Source organism: Pectinophora gossypiella, chromosome 14 (assembly GCF_024362695.1).
Source record: "Pectinophora gossypiella chromosome 14, ilPecGoss1.1, whole genome shotgun sequence".
NCBI classification, from domain to species: Eukaryota; Metazoa; Arthropoda; class Insecta; order Lepidoptera; family Gelechiidae; genus Pectinophora; species Pectinophora gossypiella.
The window spans coordinates 9,589,888-9,604,416 of record NC_065417.1 but is presented as its reverse complement, the minus strand read 5'-3'; the positions used below and the strand labels follow the sequence as shown (position 1 = coordinate 9,604,416).

At 38.0% G+C, this 14,529-nt stretch overlaps 3 protein-coding genes across 12 annotated transcripts in view; all 3 read left to right on the top strand.

Moving 5' to 3' along the window:
- Positions 1 to 396: 396 nt before the first annotated feature.
- LOC126372890 (uncharacterized) lies at positions 397 to 2,927 on the top strand. 3 transcript variants are annotated; one of them, XM_050018824.1, is made up of 2 exons: positions 397 to 528; positions 2,351 to 2,927. In XM_050018824.1, exon 2 carries the CDS (start codon positions 2,371 to 2,373, stop codon positions 2,869 to 2,871), a length of 501 nt encoding a protein of 166 aa, XP_049874781.1. In that variant the 5' UTR covers positions 397 to 528; positions 2,351 to 2,370; the 3' UTR covers positions 2,872 to 2,927. The 3 variants fall into 3 exon arrangements, with proteins under 3 accessions (XP_049874781.1, XP_049874779.1, XP_049874780.1); XM_050018822.1 differs by lacking the exon at positions 397 to 528 and adding an exon at positions 2,124 to 2,220; XM_050018823.1 differs by lacking the exon at positions 397 to 528 and adding an exon at positions 2,132 to 2,216.
- On the top strand, positions 1,699 to 14,282 carry LOC126372691 (uncharacterized). The gene is made up of 4 exons (XM_050018538.1): positions 1,699 to 2,054; positions 6,763 to 7,051; positions 13,276 to 13,339; positions 14,100 to 14,282. Exons 1-4 carry the CDS (start codon positions 1,991 to 1,993, stop codon positions 14,280 to 14,282), a joined length of 600 nt encoding a protein of 199 aa, XP_049874495.1. The 5' UTR covers positions 1,699 to 1,990.
- The window catches only part of LOC126372848 (uncharacterized), a 35,147-nt gene continuing 29,864 nt past the window's right edge, over positions 9,247 to 14,529 (top strand). For 5 of the 8 annotated variants that reach the window (XM_050018755.1, XM_050018758.1, XM_050018757.1 and 2 more), the window contains exons 1-2: positions 9,247 to 9,675; positions 14,166 to 14,260. The gene's annotated coding sequence lies outside the window, so the exon portion shown is untranslated. Of the gene's footprint in view, positions 9,676 to 14,146; positions 14,261 to 14,529 lie in introns of those variants that run through there. The other 3 variants (XM_050018754.1, XM_050018753.1, XM_050018752.1) reach the window with 3 other exon arrangements.

Here is a 14,529-nt window from a genome sequence, read left to right as displayed (position 1 = left end):
GAAACAAGCGTGTATCCTAAAAACAAACACACACACAGACATTTATGGTTTCGATAAGTTTTCCGACGTCTTAATGGCGAAACGAGGTTGCATTGTGCACGAACTTTAAAAATGCGCTGAAGTTCGATGACAATCCAAATGCTAATTAAATGTACTTAAGTGTATTTTATTCATTCTTAGAACTAGATAGGTATTTTATAACCAGAATCGCTTGGAAAAAGGATTGAAAATAATACTGACACTGACTTATAATAATGATACTGGCTACTTATATTACCCCTTCTATAGGTCTACCTGACATCTTTGGATGTAAAAAAAACTAAAAATACTCTTTTGTTACTGACTATGAAGAAATAGTTACACAAAAATAGAAGAATAATACAAATTGTCAACTGTGAAAAATAGAAGATCAAGATGTGATCGACGTGTCAGTTAGGAAAAAATCCAATAAAATTGTACCGTTCCAATAAACCTCGCCGATATGGATTTAATATAGCAACCAGTTAACTTTACCTTAAAATAGCATGGGTGAGTGTAACCGTGGAGTGCGGTCGAGCCGTAGAGTTGAGGGTGGTTGATAGGACGGGTCTGGGCAGCGAGTGTGCCGGGCGGGCGAGGGCGCTCCCGGGCTACGTCCCCTCAACCCGCCAGTAGACCGATCTAGACAGCTTTGTACAAAAGCCAGTAGATTTTTTTGAAGAAGCCAGCCTCGCCCTAACACTGATTGCCACTCACAGGGAACCACTTAAGCCAGTCTTTACAAAAGTTCAATTGTAACGTCACAAAAGCTGGGTTTGCTGCTCTCAAGTCCCTTCAGGTCCAGAAAATTTGATTCCTATAATGTTGAATTCCTAGAAAAAGTATCTCAATATTTAAATAGGTAACGACAGCCATTTAAAATGTGCGTGAAAACTGTAACTACTTACTACTTTCCATAAGCGACAGATATGTTGCGTACCGAAACCGAATGAACACAATGAACAATTTGTTTTTGTATCTAATAATAATTTCAGCTTTGAGGAAAGGATTTTTAATAGGATAAGAAGGTGGTGATTTCATCTATATATTTACATCTAAGTAGGTTCCTACGAGATATAATTATTTTAGGTATCCTCTTAGAATATTTCCTCATAGTTTATATAAACAAAAAATACTTTTTAATGATTTACCTATTTATACATTTGCGACAGTTTACTACATATTATTTTAAAAACATAACACAACACACACAACTAGATATATTTCTTATCTTCGGTTCATTGTGATCTGTGTTTCCGCGCATCATTTGTAAAGCTCATCTTTCAGGTTTTTAGTCTCGTCAGTAGGTAATTCTTTAGTAGGTTTAGTATCTTTGTGTTTATTCATCATTGTGTTTACAAATTACTGCAAACTTGGAGATTGATATACATAAATTATTTTAAAAGTACTTATGTTATTTTCGAGAATTGGCTATTATTGTTATTCTAAAGCCCATTTCTAAATACGGGCAACGGAACCCTACACTGCGCGTGGCCCGCCGAACACTTGGCCGGATTTATTTTTGGGAATTCAATTTAATGGACCAGAAGGCTCGAGATTGTCCCTTTATCTAGTTTTAGTATTATTAAAAAAACATTATTTAAAATATATTTATTATACTTATTTATACCTATTGAACTTTTGTACAAAGTTGCGGGTTGGGTAGTAGCAGTAGGTACATTAATATAATTATTACAATGAATGACTACAGTGGGTTCTACTTAAAATAAAAACATGTCGCTTTGACATAATTCTACTAAAGTACCTACCTAGATTAGGTGCTTTTAGATAATAAAATTAGCAAATAATTTTCTAGCGCTCCGTTAAATCTAAATGCAAAACAAAAGGATCACCGTTACAAAGTACATCCAGAAGAATATAACACCGTTGCTGAAGCATATACATTAGACCTTCTGTTAACTTTAGTTATCTCTTGAAGCCGAGGAGTACCTAACTGGACTACTAAACTAACATGTCTAGTAAACAGAGACGCAAGGAAATAAAAAAGGGTGCCGCAACTCAACCTGAAAAGTATTGTGAGTACCACCTATGGGTGTTTGTTAGGTATTTGACACCTACCCACAGATACGGCATAAATAATTGATCTATTACGTACGCGTGCGAACCTTTAATAAAACGTTTTTGAATTATTTTGTTCAGTGACGGTTATGAACCCGATGGCTTTAGTCGGTCGTATCGTAAGTAAGTTTTATATCTTGGTATAGGCTGAGTGGCAGTATAAATAGCTGTTAGTTTTGAAGCTGGCTTCTTACTGGTGTAATGTGATTGCTAGTGATAATGAATGTTATTACGTTAGCGATTTAACTTGCAGATCCCCAATAACAGTATCAAATGGCGCCCGGTATCCACCCCCCATGCACGCCGTCGGCGTCATGCCAGTCCCCGCGATGTCACCCTACGCCGCCGCCGTGCGAGTACCCGGAACAATGTCTCGCGAACACCACCCGCAACAGAACGAAGCCCTGCCAGAGCGCGCTGTCCATTATGGCGACGCGCGCTCGGCGGGGCCCCTGCCACGGCTGCGGCAAGTTTAACGGAGAAAACACTGATAACCCCAGAAAAGTTGAGGTTATACAAGAATACCTGGCCCGGAAGTCGTATGAAGCAGACTTGAAACGCTACGACAAATTAGAAGGAACTCATGCCTTATTAGATTATCAGAGAAAGATTGGTAACCAGAGGGACCAAGTCGAGTGCTGCGCGGGGAAAGGGCATAGAGGCCGAGTGGACAGACCCAGCAAAAAACGTAGGAGGAAGAAGAAGAAGAGGAACATGCCATACTTAAAACCGCCTTATTTAAAAAGAAAGAAATGCAAATGCACTATACTGTAGGGAGCCATTTGTAACAACTTTTCCCGTCTCATCACATCACACCTTTCAGTAGAACTCAAATAAACATAATTGAAAGCATGAAAGGTTGTTTTGTTTAATAAAAAAAAAGTAAGGTCTTAATACATCACTAGGTATTTCTATAACATTTCTAATCAGCTTGACGCTCAATATGTTTTTCACAGCTTGCTCGCACATGTCTCGTGGTAACACCGCTTTACAGCTTGCTCACACATTTAAAGAAAATACTGACACCGTTACACAGCTCCGGTACGCATTCTCTTACTTCTCTTGTGGAGTAACACCCGTATTCTAAGATGTTAAATCGAACCTTCCTCGGCTCCGTCCCCAGTGGAGGTGACTTTAAGGAAGAACTTGAACTCAGCTCAAAATCGGTATTCTTAGACAACGCCTCAACCTTAGAACTCGAACTCAGCCTAAAATCGGTATTCTTAGACAACGCCTCAACATTAGAACTCGAACTCAGCCCAAAATCGGTATTCTTAGACAACGCCTCAACCTTAGAACTCGAACTTAGCCCAAAATCGGTATTCTTAGACAACGCCTCAACCTTATCTCGAGTTAAGTGAAGTTGACTGGAGGCATGACGTCATTATTTTCGTATTTTGTTGGCACCCGCGTCGGTCGTGGGTCCACCTGCTTAGTTCACCTGGGTGGACCACGGGCATTTTTTCTTGCCGGTGGTTCACTTAAACGATGAGTAGTATACAAATCATAAATGAAATCATAAATCAAAACCACGTTTACATTTCCTATTAGAAGTCACGGGTAACCACGACAAACACGGGTGAGGACAGATAGTAGGCATACCTACTACAGAATACCCCTATTACAATGATAATTTGCAGGATTAATAGTCAGTCAGTGAGTCTAGGGGTATCGAATGGAATGAACGGTCCCAATGCTATTCGTCCAGCGTGTGGGTTGAAAATTTTGAGTTGGTCCTAACGTTGGCGTCAACATTGGGGACTGGCTGATTAATTTAATTTTATTGTTCTTATGGCAGATTAGGCAATTCTACGGTAAGATGACATTAAACTTTATGAGGCTGGCTTCTTATTAATTGCTGTTATATTGTGTGTGATTGGTAAATCATTAAAATTTTTAGTCAACAGCAAAATGGAGCTAGTACCTGTCATACCACATGAAAAATACAAAACGCAGCACGTGAAACACACTGCAAATGAAACCCAATTGTTACCTAACGATTTAAAGCCAGGATACTGGCTTAAAAAATGTCGTTCACTACAGACGCCTTTTGCTAAACTTGAATGTTTTGCTGGGTAAGTTAAACATAAAACTTTATCAAAAAATAGTTTATAGGTATCTCTAATAGGTACTGAATCTAAATAATACTCACTTAATACTAATTATCTGGTTATCAGGTATATAGCAAAACCTGCGCCTCGTCGCAAATATTCTAATTTCCTTGATTTTGATCACTTTAAAGTTCTAACGCATATCTCTATTGAACCAAAAGCCACAAAACATCAAGAAATGGAAAACAGAAAAAAGACAAGATTTGAAAAAAGAAAAGAAAGGTTGCTAGAGATAGACGCGGCTAATGGAACTAACTACTATGAAAAATATTTAAGGAGAAGATGCATAAATCGAGCAAAACGGCAAGCTATGGGGGATAGAATACATCATAAAACGTGTTGTGTTATTTTATAAAGAGAAGTTTTTATTTAAATCGCCTTCGACGGAAATCGAAGAATGAAGAGGAAAATCACATAAGCTTTTAAGTGTATTTGCGAGAGATAGAGAAGCACCTATAATTTCATAGTTTTCTACATTTGTCGTTTAAAATAATGTGATGTCGTGTATAATATTATTGTTAGATGAGGCGTAATTTTGATAAACACGATTGCTAAATATCTAAGGTGATGAATGTAGAATACTTAAGTACCTGGGTTGCATTTATTGGACCGGCTTTGTTAAGGCATTCGTGAATATTGAAAATAAATTGTTTATATTCATTAATTTTCCTTTTCCCATCGTGTCATTTATTCTATTCCTATCACATGCATTTATGTGAGAGCCGGTGATTGTTTTGGAATGTAGGTAAGGTACATGCGTCCCCACTTATTTTATAGACTCATTCAAACTTATGTACAGTCATGAGCAATATCGTGTACTCACTTTAGAACCCTGTCGCACTATCATATTTGGCATTTAATGAGACTTACGGTTTAATATTTTGTCAAAAAAGTTAATGTGACGTGATTTCAATGTGTATACATATGTATTAGTAATCGTGACCGTACATTGGAGCCTTCGTACAGTACAGGGTAGGTACACAAAACATAGGCTGAGGCATCAGATTGTTATAGCAGGGGTCTTACTACTATCCACTGTGAAAGGACTCCTGTGACTGTGTGACGGTGCAGTCAGAAGCATCCCCAACCTTCATTAATGCGATCAACAACAAAACACAAAGTGGTGAAAATGTTCACTTATCTGGGTGGGTTGCTAACATAGTACAGTCATGAGCAATATCGTGTACCCACTTTAGAACCCTGTCGCACTATCATATTTGACATTTAATGAGACTTACGGTTTAATTTGTCAAAAAAATATATGTGACATGGTTTCAAAGTGTATACATATTAGTACTCCTGATCATACATGAGCTCTAACTTAATATTTGTAAAAATATAAGAGGTTCTATGATATTTTTACGTTCATGGTAATGACATTGACTTCCGGTGTTCAAAGGTAATCGTTTCATGCGGAAAGCCACGGGAGCTCCGTGGTTCCTTCGCAATGAAAATCTGCACATTGACCTAGGTCTGCCAACCATTGCCCAATGGCTCAAATTAGCTTCCAAACGTTTTTTCGATTCTGCTCCGCACCACCCGAATCCCCTGGTAGTTGCGGCTTCCGATTACATCCCGCTTAGGGACGGTACTGAAAAGTATCGGCGTCCGAAGGACGTAATATACGATCCCGACGACCCGATTACTCTAGCCATAGAGGCAGCCAATCAGCTCGCGACACCAAACACTTCGGGACCCCGATACCGACCCCGCCGGCGTGGTCGACGATTTCCCTCATTCAGCGCTTATCGCTATCGACCCACTAGGGTCGATTAATTCTTTCAAATATTTTTCCTCTCAGACGACGCCCTGAGCCGAGGTTCGCGCCCAACTGGGCACCCTCAGGCCTGTTGTCTTAAACGTTGTACCGGGTGAGAGCCTTCAGCGCTCCCCATTTGTCCGGCCAAGTAGTTAATGCCATCTGCGGCAAATCTACAATAAGTCACGTCAAAAAAAAAAAAACGGTGTTCAAAGATCTACCCCCAAAGGCTATTTGATGAGGTTTGCACACCTCATGATACGAAACGTTCCACATTGGATATATGTAATAACTTTTACTTTCTCTACAGTTGTTTCAGAATAATCTTTAACACAAATATACACTTAAAATACGTTAATGAACTCATGTTATTATTAATTCTACTCTATATACATTTAACCTTTAAAATGTATCAGAAGCAGATCTACACGAAAAAGCTATTGTACCCGAATCTTGACACATTAAGGGTCAATGCTTGTGAAATAGTAGAAGTACCTAAAAGGACTTAAATCGTCGCCTTGTACGAAGTCCTTTTTTGGTATCATTGGGTTATAGTCTAATTACGAACTTATTGGTTTAACAACGAACGGTAAAAGGATTTTACTTTGAGCTAGTAATATTTTAGTGAAATAACAAAACTTGTTTTCATGTTCCCTACTTTACTTTTTACGGAATTCGCGTCGCATAGTCTTGCTTGCCGTTATCTGTGGGCAGGTTATTTTATACTGTTATATGTAAGTATTAGAATTTAGTAATGATACAGAATGGGTAGGTACGTCGATACTTATATTCCAGATGTATACCGCGATGCAAGCTTCAAGCCATGTATATCGGAGCCTTCGTGCAGGGTGCACAAACACAGACCGAGGCCTCCGCCCTGTCCGCAACCGGATGAGTGTTACAGGGCGTGCATACGGCGAAAAGAGAAATGCCCCAGCGCTCTTGCTACAGTCCGTCGTGAAGGCGCGCCCTGTGACTGCGCCAGGCTACAGTCAGAGTCCTCCCGGCTGAACCATGATGTTCACTACAGATCACATCGAGCGCGCATTCAAAAAGCTTACGCCACGCGATCATCAATATCGCGGTGGGAAGCCATACGAACCAAACCAGCAAAGAAAGACATAAAAAAATTAAATAAATCTTTAAAAAAAATTAATAAAAGAAAAAAGGGTTGTACTATTTTGTAAAGGTAATGCAGTGTATACTTACTTTGGATATTAATATTTACAACCATTAAACTTAATTTACTAACTTACTGTCGTGGTTTTATTTTTATTCAGGTTTCGAACTTAACGGAATCCTAACCCCCATCGCACAAGGAGAAACTTGTTAAACACTCAAATTACTGAAACTCCGCGCCACGAAAGAAGTCTACTTCTGTAGTTGCGTACTGAAAATCTACTGGAGCTGCATAATGAATTTTGTGAGACGCTATGACTTAAAATCCGCGGGACTTCTATCGTGGCGCGTACGCTCGTCACTTTTTTGGTCACTTTTTGAGACTGTCCGGTACGGGACTAGCCAACGTAGTGAATTTATAGAGCAACACTGAATACTTATTTAGGGGCCTCTGTTTTGTGGGAAAAGCTTCCATATTAATATATCCGGCTCGAAGGACCAAATGTTAAGATTAAAAGAGCTATGCGGTGATGATTAAACTTGTTTGACAGTTCTCAAAATAATAGTCTCTATTAATGAAAAAACTGAGATAAAGCAGACAAACCGTAAGACACCTCCACCGACCTGTTGTGGAGTATGCTTCCTATTGTACCCAGTTTGATTAGGCTATTTTTGTATTGCTTATAGTAAAAGAAAACTATTATTTATTGCAAGTTTCTACTAATTTAAAAAATGTGAGGGGATTTTGTGGGGAAACAGCCCCTGGAAATAACGCTATTATAGCTAGGCTCCTGTAAGAAGAATATAGATATTCTTCCTTTTTTTGGGGTTGCTCTATGATTTACGTAGTTGCAATACATGCTGAGGATCTTGGAGGAAGCTGAGGATACATAGATGTCTGGAAACTGCGTAACTTGCATTTCCTCGTGTGGTATAACTAAGATACTCCAGTACCTCCGTGCCAGATCGCGCTAAGATGGGCAGGGAGTGAGCAGTCTACCCGGTATTTTGGGTAAATTCGCATTTCTTAACCTTCCGGCCTATCTATATTAGATGGACAATCTACCCGACTTTTTTTCTAATGAGGAACTTTCCAGGCTACGTTCCCAAAAAAAATTAACCTTTTAATTTCATGGATAACAGACAATAATTATGCATCTTTTATTTTTGTTTTTGGGTATAAATGAACCTTACACCTAAGCACAACTCATCTTCCACCCATTATTATTCTGATCAAAATGATGAGAAGCAAAATAGGTAGCAACATAATTCTATATATCATCATCATCATCACCAGCCCATTAACGTCCCCACTGCTGGGGCACGGGCCTTCCCTATGGATGGATAGGGAGATCGGGCCTTAAACCACCACGCGGGCCCAGTGCGGATTGGTGGTTATTAACGACTGCTAATGTAGCCGGGACCATCGGCTTCACGTGCCTTCCGAAGCACGGAGGAGCTCGAGATGAAAACTTTTTTTTGTGGTCACCCATCCTATGACCGGCCTTTGCGAAAGTTGCTTTACTTCAACAATCGCAGACTGAGCGCGTTTACCGCTGCGCCACCGAGCTCCTCAATTCTATATAAGTAATATATAATCTGATCCAAATATAATTTTCCCATTACATTATGTGCCCGAGTAATGAGAAAATAGGTAATTATTACGTTAAATCTGGCGAGCGCCATCTATACTATTTTGGGGAAAGTATATTATTGGAAATTTTACTTAATACCGGGTAGATTGCCCATCTATTATAGTAGGGAGGATATGGGAATTTACCCAAAATGTCTGGTACTTTTTCGTGGCTCGTAGTCTATATCGATACTTTTTATCGCGGAGGTCCATGTTGTTCTATGTTCTTATCCGATCAGAGTCCAAAATAACGGGTCTGAAAATTATTTATAGATATCAGATATAGATATCAGTTGTAGTGCGTAAGCCACTAAATAAATATTTAGGAAAATTTGCCATAATCTCATTAAAAAATGTTAGGTAGGTTGCCCATCTACATAGATCGGCAGTGACGGTAAATAATTTAATGAATGGGAATTTACCAAAAATACCGTACCGGGTATCTACCATCTACCGGTATCTACCGATTGCAGACCTACTATAGTCCCAGCACTAGAGCAATTAAAAAAAAAATGTGGTCGTTCGTTTCGTTTCGTTCGTGCGCCATCGGTCGGACAGAAAAATTGATAATTTTATTTTATTGATGAGAGTTTTTCATTATTTTATTGTACATACGTATAAGCTAACATAAATAAAGCAATTTAATACGAGGGTTTTCTTTTAACAAATTAGATGAATTTCGAAATGTAAGGCGTTCACGCTCGTAAACCGCTTGGCCGGGTTATTGACGTTTCATCAAGTATCAAAAGAGAGCTTCACTTCCATCAATGCTGTTTGTGTATTAGACCGATTCGTTCGTGGGTGTGTAGTAGTTAGTGAACTATTGTAGAAAAATATTTAACGTTGTGAAGTGTAGTTGTTGTGATACTTTACTTGGTTAACTATGTGTAAAAAATTGGCACAGGCAAGGCACACTGGATTGCATCAAGGGGGAGAAAACTTGAGACCTTCATAAAGTGAGTACCTACCTTCTACGTGTTATCATAAACTTTACACAGAAGAAAATATAAATTTCGAGTTACCCCATTAGGATAATCAAATAAGGACAAGTAACCATTTTACATATGTGCTGATAATTACTGTCCTTAATTTTTTGCTATTGGATTTCACAAGCCGCGCTACCTACATACCTACTCATAAAAGTTGAAATTCAGAAGAAAGGATATTGGGCACCAGCTGGCCCCCTTAGAGAAAAAATAAAATAAGGTTGGCATTTACTACATGAACAGTCTTAAAATATAGAACTGATACATTCTGCATTATTTTCATAAATTTTATACCTTTATGTATTTTTTGAAAATCCCATAAACTATCCCCAATAATGGGACTCATTTTACAAAAAAGAATGTGTCTATCCACCCTATTAATTTTATTATTTTCCACTGTTTTGATATGTGATTGGATATTAGGTAGCTTATTTATTTGCTTTTGATTAATATGGATAGCATGAAAAACATGAATGCTTTTGTATTGAAAAACTTTCACAAAGCCGGGATAGACAAGTACCTATAGCTTGAATTTACAATTAACTTACAAAATCTAAATTGACACAAAATCAGACTATTTAAATAAATTGTTCTAAGAAGCTGCTTCTATATTTTCATAGTTCTTTATGCAGTAAAAGTGCCCTTTCTTCATCAAAATGGCCAATAGCCTTTGTAAATGCTTACTGTAAGTCTTATTCTACCTGCATATTTCTTAATAAAAGCTAAATAAATAAATAAAGCTACCTATATAATAGGAAATACCTACATATTTATTAATAGAAATTAAATTTGATACCCTAAATTTTGTATCAGTATTATCCAATGTAAATAACTACAACTAGCAGGCAAGTAGTTATTAATTTAGTCAGTTTTAACTAGTTTACTGTCATACTTTACACATAATCATTTATGTTAAAGTAATAAGAAACTGGCCTGAATTTAATACAATTTGTTGAGAAGGTTCCCATTAAAAAAGTAATGATCAATGACATGTGCTGACCCAAGTTGTATTGGGATAAGTGGAGGAGAATGATGATTATTTTTTATGACAGTTTAGGGCAGGCCTTAAAAACGGTAAGGGACGAACATTCTGCTACCAGTATAAAATACTAGATAGGCAAATCCATGCTGCACTCAACATTGAACAAGAAGAATGGTAGAGCTGCTGATTTAGTTTGATGTAGTTATTTTAGTTTTATTCCTACCCATTACCTATTTCTTTAGATTGGTTTCACTTTTTAGAGGCATATTTTATATAATATATTGAATCTATAGCTCTAATCAATTCCCATTCATAGAAAAAGTGATATAGGGTAGGTATGTCTGCTTTTAAGATCTAACCTCAATTTGGAATACCTATTTAAATTACGAAGTTGTTATTCTTCTAATAAAGACAAATAATTTCCATATTTATACATGTACATCCTAGTCACACTTTAAGTTACTGAAGCTTGTGTCTTATCCGAAAGATATCCATATCTAGACAGATATGTGCAGTCTAGGTTTAGACAGACTATACCCATCATAAAATTATTTTATTCCACTTAAAATTTTATTCAAAACCAACATGCAACTGCACAGCCTCCTTTTATATGCCTACCCTCTCTGAAGAAATGCTGCCTTATGTGTGCAGAATGGAATATAAAGAAATATAATTATCTCCATTAATGGCTTTGTTTGATGGCAGGACATAATATAATATTTCGTAAATGAATAAGAGTCCACTTTGAGACATAGACCCCATATTGTCGCCTTATCGTGAAAGAAAACCACATATAACTGTAAAATCACATTCTGATGTTATTTTCTCCAACATAACCTTCATTTCCTTAAATTAAGTTTAATCTGGGTAAAAATCGAAACCACAATTTTTTGCCTGGATTGAAACTAGCTTGACAATTGCCAGGTTTTGTTTAAAAAAATCACACCCAAATTAGACTTTTCAAAAAGTCGATTTCGAACATGGGTTTCACTAGAAGGCGACAATGTATCACTGTGTCCACTGATACTGAGTGTGTAGTCCACTTATCTGGAGAGTAATGTGCACATTGTCCACATTTAGTTACGAGGAGAGTCCAAAACACATGTCTTTCTTGGGGCGAGAGCTTAACTTTAGTAAACCCTAAGACCTGTAAACTGAGGCGATAATGAGGCGACACCAAATATCTTGGGGTTTAACAATTTCCATTATTATCAACACAGCTAATCCCTATTCCAATTAGAATCAATAATGTGACATTTAGACAACATAATATATATTTTTTACATTGTTCTATATTAATGTTTTTGAATGAATCATTTTTTACTTTGAAGGGATATTTATATACAAAAAGGGTAGATCTGTTACAAGGTGTCTTTCCCTAAGCACAGAAGGTACACTCGTGACTAAAAATACAGCGACGTCACGTATGCTACAACTACGGAGATTGCGTGCCGCTTACCCTATCGAGAGGGGTCTGACGTGTCCAAGTGGTGGGGTGCACGAGCCGATCCACCCTTCAACAACCCTCGACGCGACTCACAATGACATTACTTTGATGAAACGCGGCATAGGCAGACCCAAAGATGATTTCTCGTCTGCTCCAAGTGGTTTGAGTACATGAAGAAAATGTTTCCACCTATTCAAACAATTCATTCGTCATAGTAAATTCAGCTCTCCATTCGCAGTTCTAATCAATCAAAACAAAACAATAATATTGCATTCCTGTACAATGTACATAGTAGGTACCTAATCATTATGAATTAATAATTATTCGATATTAGCTGCGTTGTAATAAAGATTGGCCCCGCATCGTCACATTACGTTATGCTTAATTTGTTCACATTAAAATCAAAACTGAAAATAAGCATTGCATGTTCAGGTTGGCACATAATCGTTCGCGTTACCAAAGCGGCTCAGTGACCTCTTTTCATGTCAATTATTATTGTGGATTCGTGTTTAATTAATTTCATTTGGGTGCGGTAAATCTTACAAATAAAAAGCCTACATATGCACCATAGCATTGTTTGCCATTAAATATCGTTGTGAAGTCAGTACTCAGTAAAGTAACACAGCCATACAAATATGCAACATTTCATTGATAATTGAAGTTATCACATATCACTAGATCACTACTAACTAATCTCAGTTTTCAAGTTGTGACATATGCAAATATATTGCTGGATAAGCGATAGATAGTGCTTACACGTGGAAATACCGGGCATCGAACCGTACTTCATCTTTCGTTAGTACATGATAGACGGAATGTTGCGTGCCTGTCAACGGCTAATTTGCACGTAGGTTTCATCACTGGCCACGCTTATCGCTATAATTACTACCTGAATAAGTTGAGCACGAAATGATTTTTGGGTTTTATTAAAGTTTTAGTTGTTTTACTAAGTTTTTCGCGACCGAAACAAGACGATTTCTGCCTAATAACTAGAAGTTTTTTTAACGTAGTATCGATAACGCAAAGGGAAAAACTTATTGAAAACTTTAAATATTTTTTTTCGTTTTCGGTGTTTTATTGACTTGAAGATTTTATTTGTATATGACGTTGTGCACACACATTTACGTATTTCCGCTTGCAGGATAGATACCGAAGTAGAAGATGAAGCCCAAACTTTGGACTCTACGAATTCCCGCACTTTCAGTGTACAGTTTTGACGGGGTCCAAGTAGCTGTATGTTAGTATTTCCATCTTATCAAGTTACTTATCTTTAAATGGACCACATCAATGCGAATGATACTTTATACTAGACAATGCAATGTGAATAAAGTATTTATACGTTACAAGGTGCGATTAACCTTGCCGCAAGGTATCTACCAAGCTTAGATATTTTTCATACGTTTATGATTGCCATCTGTACTTATTGGGAACTTGCATTGCCCCTATGGCAACACCCGCTGTTTCGTGTGACTAAAATAAAAGCTAATCATTCATTGTATCTACCCCTGCTATTTTAGTTTTGAGATCGTAGAGTGATCTTGAACCGTTTATGAGGGTTTAGGGGAATCTATAGATCTGTACGTTGAAGCACTGACCTTGGTATTTTACCATAATTTTACCTTTAAAACTTACGTTGTTTATGAGTTATTATTAATTAGCAGCAAGTATTTTTCTTACAATGTAGTAACGTTTTTATTTTATGGGTTTTAATCACGAATTTGGTTTACTGCGCCTTAATAGGGGCTATATTCTTTGAGGATACTCCCTCTACTCAATCAACAGACAGATTAATAACCTAGATGCAACCTAAGCACAGAGCTTAGCTTTTACGTCATATTAGTTTCTCGACAGCGAGAAATTATTAATTTACTTCTTCTATAATACTCGAATTGGTAGGCATAGAGTGAACTTGAACCGTTAATGAAGGTCCGTGTGTGTGGTGTGAATAAGAAGGGCCTTGCGCAGGCGCGGTCGTGCGGTGCGGACGGTCAGCGCAGGAGTTTGCGGCGTAACCCTAGCTGCGTGTTCCAGATGGGCGCACGCGCGCTACGAGCGGGCGGCGCGGCGGCGGCGTCCGGTGACGAGCGCTGCGCGACCGGCGCAGCCAACCAGCTCACGTTTGTCCGGTACGTATGCCATTTGTTTTAACTCTTTTTTTCAGTGTTTCCACCTACAATGCCGAAGCACGCGGCCGACATTGACGACGCTGGCCGCAAAGGCAGGACGGCCGTTGGCCGTTGGTATTATATTAAGTTTAAAATTGCTTAAACTAGGAGTTACGAAGTCTCACCCACCCTTTTGAGTTTTCGCGTAAGGATAGAATAAACATGAATACGGCGTAAACCACATACTTACATTATTTCAACTGTGACCCATCCTCCTTGAAATGTGCATT